Below are 16,979 nucleotides of genomic sequence, written 5' to 3' on the forward strand. Positions count from 1 at the left end.
AATGCCTGTCTGAGAAAAGTGTATAAAGTGTGTGGTGAGGCATTTTACAGCCTTAAAACATATATAATTCTAAAAAATAAAGCTCATTACTTGATTTTGCTTATTGCGGGCTATTTTTAGAACGCAACCCCCACAATAAACACGGGAACACTGTACATTTAATATGTAGTATTTGATTTGTTTAAGAGTTGTATTAATTTAAATATGTAATGGAAATAGAATACTAATTTCAAATACATTTTTACAATTTTCTTATCATTTTGTATATTTTTGCAGTTGTTTATCGTCTTCACTCCCCACCCGCAACTTTCACACATTACTGCTCTAATGCATAGAATATTTTAAATAGGCCCGTGCTCATACAGTTTATGGGGCCTATTGCTTTCCCAACAATGAGGGCATGGGCTCCACGAAGCACTCATGTCCCCAAACACACTCCTGGCATCAAGTTGTGTCTAAACACCCATGGGTAGACCTGGGCCATGTTTATAACTGCTAAAATGAATGGAAATAAATGGGTGGTCAGTGGGCAGCCCCAACCCGTACATGTCACTGCAGCCAGTTGTAAGTAGACCTGGAAGTTTAAATATATACTAATTTAGACAAAACTAAATATAACCAAATCAAGTGTCTTTTGCACATGTATAGATATATGTTGGAGGTCAGAGAAAATTGAGTAGTGTAAGTGCAAACTGTACTTTCATGAAAATTGTATCACTTGTATTGATCATTAAAACAGATGTGCACTGATTTCATTTTTGCAGTTGCAGTTTTTTATTTACATTTTAAATGTGCATCAATGAAGGGTTAACTAAGTTAATAGTTCATAGGCCTCCTCCAGCTTTTCCTGGTCTCCTTACAGACTGTCCTATTGTCCTGTTTGTAGCTGGGTACATTGGTAGCTTGGTACATTCTCCTCTGCTCCTTATTGTGGTGCTTCATAAAGGGTTTGTCCATGTACTCCCCCCTCCTGGTCCTCCACTTCTTAGTCTTTCTGAAACCTTAATACGGGCCATTGTAAGCACCTTGGTTATCAGCATGTTGATTTGCAGCATGTTGGTTAGCAGCATGCTGATTAGCAGCACGTTTATTAGCAGCACCTTGGTTAGCAGTACATTGGTTAGCACCTTGATGCTCTGGTGCACAGGTGAGCTGGATCTGGGACTGGGACAGAGGTTGGCACTGCACTGGCAGCCCTACTGGGGGCTCGTCCAGGATTTGAACCCGGGTCCTCTCGCAAGCCCCCAATGTGTTACAAACCGTTTCCTAGGGAAAAAAGGAAGGCAACACAAGATAGTATAATAAAATAAGTAGCTTTTAGGTAGGGAAAATGAAGGGCAGTTAACAACTTAGAATTACAAAAAAAAACCATAAAGGCAACAAAAGGAGGCTCTAAGAATAGAGTGCAAAGTCAATGAAATGGCATGCCGATTTACAACCAGAATCTGGCAGCCAGGAGTAGCAGGAGGCGGGTCCCTTTAAACTGGAGCAGCCACAGGTGGAGGGCGACAATTGGCCAAGCCTTGATTGTCCCTCCAATCGCAGGTAGAGCAGGGCTGTCAATCAACACCAGCTGTGGGACACACTGGAGGGGCCGAAAGAGAGGAAGAGAGAGAGAGAAAAGGGGAGAGGCACACGGTAGGAGGAGCTAACGGCCAGGGGCCGTAACACTGGTTTGCAAGTCCTTTTTTCACACATTCTTTGAGTTTTTCTTCGAGGGTTAACTGGGTTTTTGGTGTTTTTTGAAGTATCTTTTTTGGGCCATAGCCTGGATGATGGGATTGTGTTGCTGGACACTGGTGGTCCTGCTCCCCATCTTTGGACAGTTCCGTGCAGACCAGTAGACCCTATTATTTTGGAGATTGTCACCTTCACAAATTGTCAGTGTTAGCGCCATCTTTAGGGAGTGCCAGGTCAGTGGAGTGCAAAGTGCAGCCCAGGAGGGCCGTTCAATGCTGCTTGCAGCTTTAATTGGTTTTCTGCCTCTGTCAGGCTGTGTGGGCTTGTTCGTTTGGCAGCAGCTAATGAATTGTGCTCCCTCTCCTGGTTGTCTGTGTAGAGTAAATTTGGGAGCACCTTGCTGCATAGATTTGCATCATAATGAGATTTCCTTTCCTTGTGTCTGGTATAGTGTCTTTGGTCTAAGCTGTGTGGCTTTAAGACTTTAGAGTATGTATGTATATATGTATGTGTATATATATATATATATATATATATAATATATATATATATATATATATATATATATATATATATATAATATATATATATATATATATATATATATATATATATATATAATATATATATATATATATATATATATATATATATATATATATATATATATATATATATATATATATATATATATATATATATATATATATATATATATATATATATATATATATATATATATATATATATATATATATATATATATATATATATATATATATATATACACACACACACACACACACACAAAAACAGGTATGGTGTGGCTCCACACATACATGTGTGTATATATATGTATATGTGTGTGCTCTCAGCAGTGCCTCTATGTAGTACTTATTGTTCGTTCTTGAAAGGTACTCAAGGAGGTAGTATTTCCGGAGCTTCAAATGAATGTATTTACTGCTTATACTACTTTTACTATATGTACTGTACTTATAACTATAACTGTGTCTTGTAACAAATAGCTATTTGCCATTTGATTTCCCAGTCGCTGCTCTGCTATACTTATCTGACTACAACAACCACACTAACTTCTGACACTTGTATTAAAGACTACAATCCATCAAACCCGAAAACTCAATTGTAATTTTGTATTTTTGTGTTTACTGTGACACAGCATAATGCAATGACTTACATACAGGGTCATTTGGGGTTTATTGAGTGAGGTTATTACCTTTATTTGCATTTAACTTTGTTGCGATGTTATTTATATAACGTTGTTGAATTGAATGGTATCAAAAATGCCATTGTGCACAGGTCTTTACCATCTGATATATACTCAAATATATAAAATATAATTTTCTTGAATACAAATTTCCACCACTTGTATCTAGGGATGTCAAGATTATTTGTTGAATTAAGTATTCAAATTATCGTGAGAACTAAAGTATAATCATTTTGAGAATTGTAGAAGCAAATTTCAAAAGCAAACATAACACAAAGTGTTTTTTAATTTGGCTGTCACATTTACTAGACAAAAGCTAATCTATTAGACAGTGTGAGTGAAGGTGAATAAAGCATTTCACTGTTTGGTCATGGTGTAATAACCCTAAAAACATGATGTTTCTTCACAGTAATTGTAACAATAAAATTTGACGTTCCAATTTCATACTATAAATGTCTTTTCTGCTCATTTCTTCAGCAGTGTTACAACAATAGACGTGACGGCTTTGCCGCTAAATGTTTCTTGCTGATAATTAAACTCAGATCAGGTGTAGCAGAAATAACCCATCTGCTCCTCTGTGTTCTCTGTAATTATTCCCAGCATAAACCCACATATGCTGCAGCTTCAACACTGGGCGCTTAGTTTATTCATCTTTACGAGGCCTCTGCATTATAATAAATACTGTCTGTCAAATGCATAGGGTTTAATAAATAAAATAGGATCTATGAATGTTTTGTTTTTATATAATCCATCAAAGAAGTCTTATAGTGTCGTTGTCTTTGAAAGTAGAATTAATTTAAAAGGAATATCTGCTTGCCAGCTTAGAGGTGATTAAATTTGTGTTATCTCATCTCAGAAAATAGAAATCTCAGAAAAATTTAAATACATTAAAAAAAATTAAAAAAATAAAACAACTCAGCTATATATATATATATATATATATATATATATATATATATATATATATATATATATATATATATATATATATATATATATATATATATATATACACACACACACACACATACATACATACATTTTGCATTCAAAACATTGAATATTTTGTTTGTTTGGATTTGTTATTGGTATGGCAATGGTACACATTTTTCAGCTCTATACAGCTCTATATAACACATGGATACATTTCTGCATACCTGTAGCTTGAAGTTTTACTGTCTTTTACAGGAGTCAGTTGCATTGGTGAGAGTGGAGAGGCAGCTAACATGAGCTCATGCCTGCTATGGGCTGGACCCCTGCCCTTTCAGACCCGTAACTGCAGAGTGCCTTGTAAAGATGACTGCTCCTTCACCGCCTGGTCCAAGTTCACCGAGTGCTCTGGCTGTGGAACCTTCAGAGCCCGAAAACGTTCGCTTGCAGGTAGGTGGCATGTGGGTTGGGTTAGGAACACATCATCTGGCTTTTTAAATATCTAATCTTGTTGTAGTTGTGAGAATTGATAGTCATTGCTACTTATCCAAAATGAAATGAAAGTTCCATCCGATGTAGAAGTGCACATATTCTTAAAATTCCCATTGTGGCATGCGATATCTGAGTTTTCATTTCAGCTTTTTAACTTGATCTAAAATGACTTAATAGGACCAGACTCATTAAGTTCAAAACTATGGAGCTGATTTCCACCTGCCTCTGTATGGCATGGCACCATAAACGTGATCGGTTGCAAAAAGCAGATTTTCTCCCCTAAAACGCCTGCATAGTGGAAAAAAAAATTAAAGAACAAAGTAAGTACCGAGCAGTGGGAGTGGATGCATTAATCATTCACAATACAATTTGGAGTGCGAAAATGATAGAAACCATTATGCCTTCTTACAGTTTTTGCTCCTATTCTAACTCACATTTCAAGTAGTACTGACTTCATTGCTACTATTTCAGTTGCAGTTTTTGTTGGATAACTAAACTAGAAGTGCTTTGAGCTGTATATGTGCTACAGATTTTACCAGTGTATACTGTATTGCAGCAGTCCAAACTATACCACTTTCCATGTATTCGCATAAAAATGTGTCTTTCCCCAGTACAAATATATTGTGCCAGTAGCTCTTCAGGTCAAAATAAATCTGCTGTATACTATCTGAATCCAATTATGATTTCATGGTCAGATAATCAGGAAGTGTGCAGTTAGCATGCTAGTTGTTGTTAGCATTACGGTGATGACCTACTCTTACCTCTGAAAGTTGTGAAATGTGCTTATAAACTCATTGCAGTGAAAAATTAGGATGCTCTGAATGCATAAGTTAAGTGAGAGATAACTTTGGACTGCTGCAAACCGTTTAAAATGAATTGTTTTTGTTTGTTTTAATGTTTTCTAGCCAGCAAGAATCAGGTACAGCAACTTAAAGTATCCAGAATATGCAATTTGTGCTATACAGGGATAGATGTATATAAATAGTTTAATCTTGTTTGTATTCTTTGGCCCTATAGAATTATGTCAAGCCCAAATAAGGCCCTGTAATCCTGTATTTGGGCGCAGATGGTCAAAAGTGAGTTACATGCCGTGGTTGCAGACCAGGCTGGCTACTATTTGTCTTCATGAATATTTGATCCAGTGCCAGAGGGCTCGCAGTAAACATGGCCTGTCTCCTTCTATAATACTCTTAGAAGTCTTAGCCCAGAGCTGCTGGATTCGGCTGTTTTCATGCTCTTGTTCAGTAGGTCGTAACAATAATGAAAGCTGAATTTTGGTTTGTTTACCTGGCTTTAACACTGCCGGCTGCATTGGCCCAAAGTACATTGATAGGTTTAACAGTTTAGTGTGTTAAACCAGTGAAAGAGAATATGTGTCTTTGTATGCCCCTTGTATGTGCGCTGCAGCATTATGTTTCCACATAGAAAATATAAATATGAAAAAGCCAAAGAAGACAGAAGTAATGTGTTTAAAATGTATGAGTACACCTTTGAACATCTCTGTATATAGCACATACTAACTTGGCTTAAGTTATTGATTTTTATATTAAAAATTTTCATAAACCTTGACATCACTTGTTTTTTTTTTTACTATAGTCAGGCAGTCACTCTTTAATAACTAATACCAAAACTTGAATTCACCTTAATAAAACATGAAAAATATCCAATTCTTGATAAATACATTGGGTGACAGTAGCTCAGTGTTTGTCCATTGATCCGAAGGTTGGCAGTTCGAATCCCTCTCTTGACATAAACATCAAGTTGGCGGTGCGATTCCAGCTCCCACAATGAATGCTGTCATTGTGTCCTAAGACAAGACACTTAACCCGCCTTACCTCCAGTGTACACAGACACTGGGGGTAACTTCACCTTTTAATTAATTAGTTACTAAAATTCAATCTTTTCTATAAACTATTTGTTCATTATGAATACAATTTGTATTAATGCGTTATTAAGGGTACTTAAAATGTAGTTAGTTTACAGAATACTTTCTTGTATGTCTATAGCCTGACTTTAAGTAATATCAGTGTGTGTGTTTCCACTGCTACAAAGTTGACACTGTGAAATGAACTGTGCAGAAAACCACAAATTAAGAGCCACTTTAATTATGCCAAAGTGCAGCGTGTTCATTATAATTGCACTAATGCGAGTTAATGGCGGAGTATGAATTCACTAGTTTTCGATGGTTTACACAGATTCAAATGCAGCTGTCACGAGGAATGACTTTAGAACTGAATTATGTTTGGGGAACATGGTAAAAATAGCATGGCAGGTGTTATTTGGCTGTTGACATTTTGACATGTTGGTTTTGAGATTTCAGTGAAGTTATCCTAATTGGGATGAAATTACCTTGGCTGCACTCTGCCTTGACATATATGACATTTACAAGAACCAGGCCCGCTCTATCTATTATCAGTCCGAGTACTTCCTTCTCCATTTACAACATGAGCCTTTTGCAGAGCGTTTATTTGGTATTCTGGTATTTATGTCACTGTGAAGGACGTTTTATGACTTGCATTTATGTTTTACTTTGAAATATGGAGTAAAATGCAGTAGATTGAAAAGCAGTGTTACACATTTGTGGCAGAGAAATCCATTTTAAACTGTCAGTAAAGATATATGTATGTCCAATGCTCGACAGATTTTAATACGAGATGTTTGAAAGTCTAGGCATACTGTGATCCTGTCAACTTCTGAACAGGGAGAGAATTTTAATAGTGTTGTTATATGCTTTGGGTGGCAAGTTTGGCTCCATATTAAACACAAGGGCTAAAGGACTAACAATTCACATCATCAAGAAGGGCCTGAGTTTGACTTCCCGGCGCTGTGGATGCGATCACTCAAATTTCTTCAAAATAATACTAATCAAGTAGTACAAAGTAGTGGCCCAAGAAATTAGAGGAAACTAGTCGAGTAAGAGTAATTGTAAGAGTAAGTGCCTGGAAGCAACATCTGATTTGATTTTGAAGTTAATTAAATCTGAAGGACAAAACTGTAAATGAACTACAATAAACCAAAAAATTGAAAAAAAAAACATAAATGTTCAAATCTTTTAATTTTGTCAACGTGAAGTGTACTGTTACCGCAAACTAAATTATAATAGTGTGTACATGTGTATAACTTTTTATACCATTAAGCATAATTGTATTATTGAAAACAAACCAGACAGTTGAATGTTGTCACACATAGTCTGGTGTTACAAAAGCTGAAGATATGAAACCCTAAACAGACACTGCAGCAGTGATGACTGAAGCATGTGGGGGATGGCTCACTAAAATGCAGATTTGGCTGTGGTGTGAATGGGCCTATGCGGGACTATCAGCGCTAATGTAGTTGTCAGAGTGAAGCGATGCCACCCCTGCGCTCCTCAATCAACCCCCAGCAGCGGTGCAGATGGGACAGACTGTTAGAGGAGAGCACTGGGTTCACTCCATGAGCAATGTTTGCAGTGGAATCAGATGGAGAGCTCACTGGGAGCACGGGAGGTCGAGGGCACACGTGAATATACTACACTACCAGATTATAACAAGAGGTAATAGAAGTGTAAAACTATAATGCAATGCAGGCAAGTGTGTGTAGTAATACTACCTGAACTCCAAAAATGATGATGGTATTTTATCCCAGTGCTAATCCAACAATTTGCTGGAAAGAGACATCCTGCCCACACCACCAAACAAAAGGCAGAACCTCCAAGGCTGGGAAAACTAACGTAAACTAACGAATGTCTCATGTATGTCTCATATTATGTTTCTTATTTTCTATTTTAAACTAAGGTTTCAAACTAAAGGACTACTCTATGTAAAACCCACACCTACAAATTTGCATAGGAAACACCTCCTCAAGGACAGGTGTTTCCTAGCAGAGATAAAAAGTCAGTGACATTCAAATTCACTGACTGGGTGGTTATTTCATCACCAAAGCCTGGATGCTCTGTCAAGATCCACCCATCCCCTTGGTCCAGTCCTCACCTCTGACGCCAACACAGAGCGAGCCAATGAAGACTAGCTAAAGACTGCATGAGAAGACCAGGAGGTGTCTTCAAACTCAACTCAAGATTCTTTGTCCCATGCACACATACTCCATGCATCACTCCTATTTCCATCATGCAACAACCTGCTTGACGCACTACAGTACGATCTCAACCATGACTAGGGATGAGAGAAGGCTCTGACCAGCCCTCGTGATGCCTGCAGAACACTGACTCATGAAGTTCTGGTGCTGTGCTGAAAACTGATACCAATTTTATGTTCATAATTACTATGGACTACTAACCGGCATTTGTTTTATATCCATGTCTTAATTTTAAACCACATCGTTGACCTAATCTTCAAAAATTTATCTCATGGGGACCTGATTATTGCCCTTCCACCCCCACAAAATAAAAGGTGTCCATGAAGTATATGTAGATTTCAGTCCCCACTGCCACTGGAATGACAAATAAAAATCCCATTGACAATATGGATTTGAATTTGAAGATTGTACAGCCCTAACTGAGTATTTTCAACACATTTCTTTGTTTGCAAGCATGTTTTTTGGGTGCCATGATTCTTCTGTTCATTTTTACACTCATGTTCACAGAGTTAAAATAGAACAAAGTGGAATAACAATAGAACTGACTGGTATTTGTATTGGATTCTGTAGATTTTCAAGGTTTACTCTTTTGCCACATGCAGTCAGTAAAATAAATTCATTATTGTTACTGAAACCTGTAACTTGTTGTGTTATTACAACTTGTGAACACTGTCAAAAGCATGAACCATGTAGTCTCCAAGTTGACTTAAGTCAGATACAATGGAAGGGAATGTATTTTGTCTTTCAAGTTCATGTGTGGCTTTTTCTATACACACGGCTATTTTACACATATGGTCCTTTAAAAACAAAATATTATTTACCCCTATTAATGTCACTTGCGTTGCCTTACAAGCTTGATACCTGCTGCCTTGTGCCTACCACCCGCCATCTCTGTTGGTATATAGCATAGTAAGTTATTGTTTTCAATTACGCCTGTTGTTTTCTTAATCATTGGGAGCTGAATTAATTAAAACCTTAAACTCATTACTGAAGTCACATGTTCTCAATGTCTAATCCAATGGGACTCACAGAAAACACATTATAATACAGAAAATCATATTGAAGCCTATATGTTACACCAGCTGTTCCTCCAACTGTAAAGACAATGCTATGTCTTAACAGGTTTATCTGTAAATGAAGGTTTATCACCTAATTGTCAAGTGTTAAATGATATCGACTAGCACAAGTCTCATAATAATGTGTAATTACATTGTATAGCAAACCTCAGCCTCTTTAATGATCCACTGCTGATGCACAATATGTAGCAATATGTCTGCTAGCACAAACCATCTGGGGCCTCATTTATTACCACTCCATATGCAACGCTATGATAAACAGGGCATTGTCTTCTATGGAAAAGTTGGCTGCCTGTAAATCTGCTGTCGATCTCTGTTTCTGGGTGGAGTCCCTGTATCCTGAGAGTTTGTTCTGGCTTCCACTGTCCAAAAACCAAGATGTGATTATGAAGTGCAAATTCTTTAGAAACTTTGGAACGAAACTTTTTCAAGTAGCTTTATAGCTCTTATTTTTTTAATTTTTATTTTATTTTATGTAATCAGCTTTCTAAATGTGTAATCTTTCAGTCGTCCAGGTCTGATCTATAGCAAAAGAAAAATATAAAATCTGTCAACTGGACAAAAAGTTGTAAGAGTGAAGACATTTCGCTGCTCATCCAAGCTGCTTCCTCAGTTCTGGTGAGATCATTGGTGGACGCTGCCTTATATCTATCTAACTAACTAACTAACTAACTAATTTTACAAAATATTTCACCAAATAACATTTTGGCGCATGTGGCAGTTGTATTTATTTTTATTTTTTTTAATGTACAGGACAGTATTCATGGATTTCAGCTTCTTGTTTGTAGTTTACTTTGAGTACTGTTAATTATTCGAAAGATATAATATTTCATTTCATAGATATATAGAATATCTAAGAATAGGCCTGTCAAAATAATTACAATATCAACTTATCGTTCAATATATTATAAATGGAACAAACATTTTTGGGGGGGCAGTATTTACTGTGGGTACTTTTTCTTTGTATTAGTGGGAAATTTTTGGTTATTTTTTCTGCGATATGATAAGATGTGAGCCATAGAAGTTGAATAATGAACTAATAGTACACAAACTAACCACTTAAGTGTTGCATTTTGCTATTAATTTATACAGATCAACAATTTATCAACATTTAGTGAATAATTCTGCTTCATGGTTTGTTATTATCGTTTATCATCTATATTTACTTTAGTAATATATCACACTTCAAAATGTGTTATTGTGACAGGGCTATGTAGGAAATTCTTATTATTGGTAACTTGAGTAAATTAGGGGGTACTACTACAGTATATGTGTCTCATCGACACCACTGCAACTGTTTATTGCTCAAAGTTTTTCCCTGCCTAAGACACATAGTTGCAGGGAAAGATCTTATCCAAAAGCGGAAGAAGATGAATGTACGAATAAATGAAGATTGTGCTTTCCGCCAGCAATGTGTTTAGCAACATATTGTAGACTCAGATGGTGAATCCACAGCAGAATGTGCAAATCCAATAGGAGATGCATCATCATATGGATAATAATCATCGTTTCGTGCATGGTTATGTCGCTAACAAGTTTAATTTCACCTCAAATCACATCACTCCTGTCTTATTATGAGCACTGAAACCCACAGTGCTTTCTCCTGTGCAGCCGACACATTACTGTTCCATATGCAGCTTCAATGATAAAAATCCATCATCTTTTCCATTGCAGTATTTCATCAGCTGCACCTCAAACCTCAAAGCGCACTGGAGGATTCTGGGATATTTGACACTTGAACTCACTGCTGCTATACTTCAGAAGATGCAAGGTTGAGGTCCATTAGTTTATAAGAGCATACTATTTTTTTCTGAGCTTTAAGAGATGTTATAATGACGTTACCTTTTCAAAAACATACCTGGAGTTGTGTTTTGCTGCATTCACACATGTTTGAGTAATCATGCATTATTACTATGTCTACATCTCCAGAGCTCAAAATTATCTGTTCCACCTTTTTTTTTTTAACCTTCTGTTCAGTAGAGATTGGCAATTCCATAGCTGAAATCACCCAAATGTTTCTAGTGAAGGTACGTGGAGGTAAGTTTTTTGACTCAGCCTAAATATGCAGTGTTTATGTGTTAAACATGGGTGAATGAAACAAAACACAACTCCGGGTATGTTTTTGATGAGGAAACAATGTTATAGCATGGCTCAGAAAATAGTGTAATATGGGCCCTTTAAATCCTTGTGTGCTACCCCTAAAATAATTGCTGTCAAGTAGAAAAAAACCCCACATTGCATAAAATGGGTCACTTTGCCTCTCTGTTTGATTTGTCGTATTTGATTTCGCAATCTTTTCGCAAATTTAACCTAGATCCCCTCCCTGACCAACACTATATATGTGGTCCTGTAGCTGTCAATATGAATACAGCAGCTGGAAAATTGTATACTAAACTGTTTAATGATTCTATATTAGTACATGTACTCATTTCACCCAGGATGTGCCTTCTTGCCTTCAACTTTCCTTGCCCTTAACCACATATCTAAATTGATTATGTTGATCGATAAAGCCCGTATTTTGAACCAATTGCCCGAGGAGTTAGACAGTGTGGTCACTCTATATGCTGTAGATGCATTGATCAGCTGCTCATTCTTATGCATGGACATTATGGAGGTGCTCTATGCTGACCTCTGGGCGCTACATATAGACAGGCAGAGGGTGGCATATGGCTGATTCACATGCACTCTCGCAGTTTGGTTAAAAATGAATCGCTGCCTCCTAGTTTGCATTCAGAGCTGAAGAATTATGATTTTCCTCTCTCACATTCCACCATAGGTTATTGCTATTTGTAGTATTCACACTGAATAAATGCTATATGTAAAATAAGTCTGAATCAAATGCATTGTTCTACTACTAAATCATTTAATGCTTGGTTGGTTGGATGGTGTGATTACTCAAAAAAGTACTGGAGGGGATTGCTAGGTTTACAATGAGCAGTCATGGATTTTAGTTGGTACCAGTACTTAAATGTATAATATGTAACTTTTCTGGTGGAGGGCCTGCTACCTGCTTGTCTCCTTGGAGATGTTACTGATTACCTTGAAATACCATGAAAAACATGCTTTCTTACTTTAGCAACCTCACCTCTCTGCTTACATGAACTGGGCCTCGTTGTGTCACCTGTCTGCCTCTATAGAAATATATTAAGTTTAATGGCACACTGTAGAAAATTCCAGGTAAAGCTATGACATTCTTTATAGAAACAAATGTCGGTGGACATTTCACTAGAAAAATTACAATTCCTGATTAAGATAATTGTACATTTGTCATAAATTGCCTTACCTTACCTACCTTCCTTCCTTGTCTGTGTGTATAAATAATACACAATAATGCCCATCCTGATAAAACCTATATACATTTCTAACGTATTGTACACCATAAGATATAAAATAATCCATTTAAAAATCTGTGGGGCCTTTTACATTTATATGGTTAATGTCTTCGTTTAAAGCTGCCCTGTGAGTGCTTTGAGTTTTAATTGTACTGACTTACACTTGACAAAAGATTCATACCTGATGTGCTTGTGAAGTAAATACATTGAGATACAGCTGCACATAATGTAATCCAGTGTTGTGAGCAGACAATCCATCATAGAGAGCATTTGTCAGCGCCCGACAGCTTTGACGCCCCGTATCTGTTACCAGTCTTCAAATCGAAAGTGACACAGTCTAAAGAAATGCATGCCTTCCAGCTGCAGCATCACGTGGCCATCTATTAATCATCATCAGAAATAATGGGGATGAGTAATTACACGGGCCCCAAGTCAAGAGTATTTTAATGGGCCTAATGAAACTGTCTATCAAATAATGAACGATGAATGTAGTCATGTAATTGGGATATTCAGGACTGATTTATCTCAACACAAAGAAGAAACTGGCAATCATTTTACGCTTCATAGAGTGACAGGAGTTTAGTTCTGGTACAGCCCTGCTTTAGTCTTGATTTAGTTCTGCTATGGATCTGGTATACTCTAGATTTAGTTATGGCATAGACCTGGTTTAGTCTAGGTTTAGTTCTGGGATGACTTTGTTTAGTCTTGGTTCAGTTCTTTTATAGAACTAGTTTAGTCTTTGATTAGTTCTGCTATATAGCTGGTATAATCTTGGTTTAATTCTGATATAGACCCCATTTAGGTCTGGTCTATTCTCCTGCTGTTTTTAAACTTTGCATTGCAACACTGGAATTTCTCCACTGTGAAACAAATCAAGGTTATCTTATTGTATCTTTGACTATATAGGTTTATTTCTGGTATAGACTTGGTTTAGTCTATAGCTTTAGCCCCGGTAAAGACCTGGTTTAGTCTTGGTTTAGTTCTGGTATAGACCTGGTTTATTTCTTGTCAATTAAGTCTTATACTGATTCACTCCAGTTCTGTCCTTATTTAATCCTACTCTACTCCAGGTTCAGCCCTTGTTGATTCCTGGTACTTATGTTCTAGTAAGGCTCACCTCAAATCTTTTCAGAAAGTGTGTGTTTGCTCTCTCTCACACAATGGGTAAGATGTATTTTGAAACAAGCGCTTGCTGCCTGCACCTTAGGGGGAAATAAATCAATAAATCAGCATCAAGAAGAACCAGCAGGAGCCTTCTAAAGGAAATAAGTGTCTTTAATGTGAAAATCCTGCGTTAGCCTGGACCCAAGATCAGGCTGCTTTTGTATCTGTGCAGGGCTTGGTTCTCCTGCATCGCCGGCCTCTCAAATCAAAGGCATACTGTGTTCAGCTGATCATTAATAATAAACAGCAGCTCTGTGCCTGTTGGAAACTGTGTGAAAGAAAAAGATGGCAATAAATGTGAGTCTGGGGAGAGATTGGAAGAGATTTTTTGAAAAGGAACTTTGTATGTCTTTCTCTGTGGAAATCTTGTCTTTTGTGTGTCCTAAATGCTGCATGAAAGATTAAAATATAGAATGCCGTTTCAGTTGTAACATACATTTTTGAGGCTTTGGGAGAGCCGTGTGTTGGACCTAACAATTGGCAATGGTGGTATGGTGTATTCAATGTAGTACTGATTTAAAAATGTGGAGTAACATTGTGATACTTAATCTTCTTAAAATATAATAATCTTCTTTGCTAGTTTTAGCTTTTGCATTGAGGCAGCTGGGTATTTAATTACATTGGTTTATGTAGAACAATCTGTTTTTACTTTTTTTTTTCTTTTCATAAATTGCATTTATATTTTCACATTATGATGTGTTTAAAGTCTTAATATTGTAGAAGAACATAGAGCAAAACTCAACATTTCTGCATTTTCTCTTTTGAAGTCAATCAGGCCCTTTATAAGTCTTATAATAGGCCTTCATTTTGTACTGGTTTGACATGGTTTTGTAATGGTTTAATTTTGGTATTGAATTTAATGTTGGTTTATTCCTGGCTCAGCTCTTATTTGGCATTGGTTTAGTTCAGGCTTAAACTTGCTTTGATCCTGTTTATTTTATGTTTTTAGAACTAACTTTTATCCAATTTTGCCCCAGTTTTCACCCAGTTCTGGTTTAGTATAAATTCAAACCTTAAACGTTTCCTCCTAACCAACTTGTCGTTCCCTTTTCAGGCCGCAGTAAAAAGAGGGAGCAGTGCACAGATGAGAAGCTGTACCCATTGGAGGAGTCTGAGACATGTCCCTGTGATGAGCTCCTGTCCCAGCCTTTTGGAAACTGGTCCGAGTGCCTCCTAGCAAACCCTTCCACCACCAGGGGGCATCAGCAGCAAAGGTGGAGGAGCCAGCGACAGGCCAAAGAGTGTGGGCAGGGGCTCAGGTACAGAGCTGTGGGTTGTATGGACCAGAGCGGACGTCCAGTCAACCCCACCCTCTGCACAGAGACAGGTAACGCCAATTAATGGCAGCAATTAATGAACTAATAACTGTCCTCTGTCCACAACACAATGCCTTACCTTTTTGCAGAAAGAACTGGTTAACGCTGTAGTTAAGGCCTCTACTCATATGTATTGAAATGTAATTCTTGAGTATGAGTTTAGCAGCTCACATCTTTTCTCAAATGTTAATGCTCCTGGAAGTGATTAAAATGTACAATTAGGCATGGAACAATACACCTCGTCTCTAATACAACAGACGGCTTGTCTTCCCCTGTTGACTCCCCTGTGGATGAGTAGCTTTTTTCTGCAGATTCTGGTGAAGAATGGTTTGTTGGCAATTATCACGATTACACACTTACAAAATGTTCTATGAATGATTACTGTCTATCCCTTTTATCACGATAAACAATATTGCATTGCAGCCCCATGTGCAATGTGAACTCAATCCTGACACGGCACGGAAAATTTGCATCATCTGACCCAGCAGACATGCTGTTGTGATGAATTTTCTGATATAGTAAGTTCGAAACTGTATGCTTTCCTGCCATGCATGGTCAAGAGTCTTGACATCTGTGGTCTGTATCTCCTCCTTTGGCCTGCTTATGATTCCTGCTGGGTATCGGAATACTGGCAGGGCGTAGCTGTTTATTGCCTGGGTCTTGTTCTTGCCATTGAGCTGACTTCTTAGGACTTGCCTTACTCGTCTGAGGTATTTGGCCGTGGCTGTTTTCCTTGTTTCCTCTTCAAGGTTGTCATTTGCTTGTGGGATACCAAGCAACTGACAACTGTCCTCAATGTCTGCTATTGTCCCTTCTGGGAGGGAAACCCTTCCTGTGTGGGCTACCTCTCTTTGTCACCATACGGCTACACTTCTCAAGCCTGAATGACATTCCAGTGTCTGTGCTGTAGATCCTGATGGTGTGGATCAGTGAGTCGATGTCTCGCTCATTCTTAGCCTACAACTTGATCATCCATGTAGAGGAGGTGACTGATGGTGGCCCCATTCCTGAGTCGGTATCCATAGCCAGTCTTGTTAATGATTTGGCTGAGGGGGTTCAGACCTATGCAGAACAGCAATGAGGGCAGTGCATCTCCTTGGTATGTGCCACATTTGATGGTCACTCAAGGGTGGTTTTCCACAACCTCAATGAGTTTGCAATGAAGGCTCTTAGAGTCCTGTTGATGTTGTACAGCTCCAGGCATTCAGTGATCCATGTGGGTGGCATTGAGTCATAAGCTTTCTTGTAACGAATCCAGGCAGTGCACAGGTTGGTCTTACGGGTTCTGCAGTCTTAGGCGACTGTTTGGTCTACCAGGTGTTTGGCTCCCCTGGTATCTTTGCCAATGCCCTTCTGTGCTGTGCTCATGTATTGACCATGTGCCCACTTATCTTAGCCGTGATGATGCCTGACATGAGCTTCCATGTTGTGAAGAGACAGGTTATTGGCCGATAGTTGAGATGGGCGAGATTCGAGAATAAGGCTGTTGGAATATATATATATATATATATATATATATATATATATATATATATATATATATATATATATATATATATATATATATATATATATATATATATATATATATATATATATATATATATATATATATAATTTGAAATAAATAATACAAATAAGTTATTACAACTCACCTCTCAACTATACATGAACTGGGTTTAATCTCTGCCCT

General features: G+C 37.5%; 1 protein-coding gene across 1 annotated transcript in view; it reads left to right on the plus strand.

The window, feature by feature from the left end:
* thsd7ba (thrombospondin, type I, domain containing 7Ba) overlaps positions 1–16,979 on the plus strand; it is a 273,568-nt gene that overhangs the window by 192,670 nt on the left and 63,919 nt on the right. Inside the window, exons 14-15 of the mRNA XM_055230668.1 lie at positions 4,094–4,285; positions 15,025–15,297. Coding sequence (XP_055086643.1) covers positions 4,094–4,285; positions 15,025–15,297 — 465 coding nt within the window. The remainder of the gene's footprint in view (positions 1–4,093; positions 4,286–15,024; positions 15,298–16,979) is intronic.

This window comes from Periophthalmus magnuspinnatus, chromosome 21 (assembly GCF_009829125.3).
Source record: "Periophthalmus magnuspinnatus isolate fPerMag1 chromosome 21, fPerMag1.2.pri, whole genome shotgun sequence".
Classification (NCBI taxonomy): Eukaryota; Metazoa; Chordata; class Actinopteri; order Gobiiformes; family Gobiidae; genus Periophthalmus; species Periophthalmus magnuspinnatus.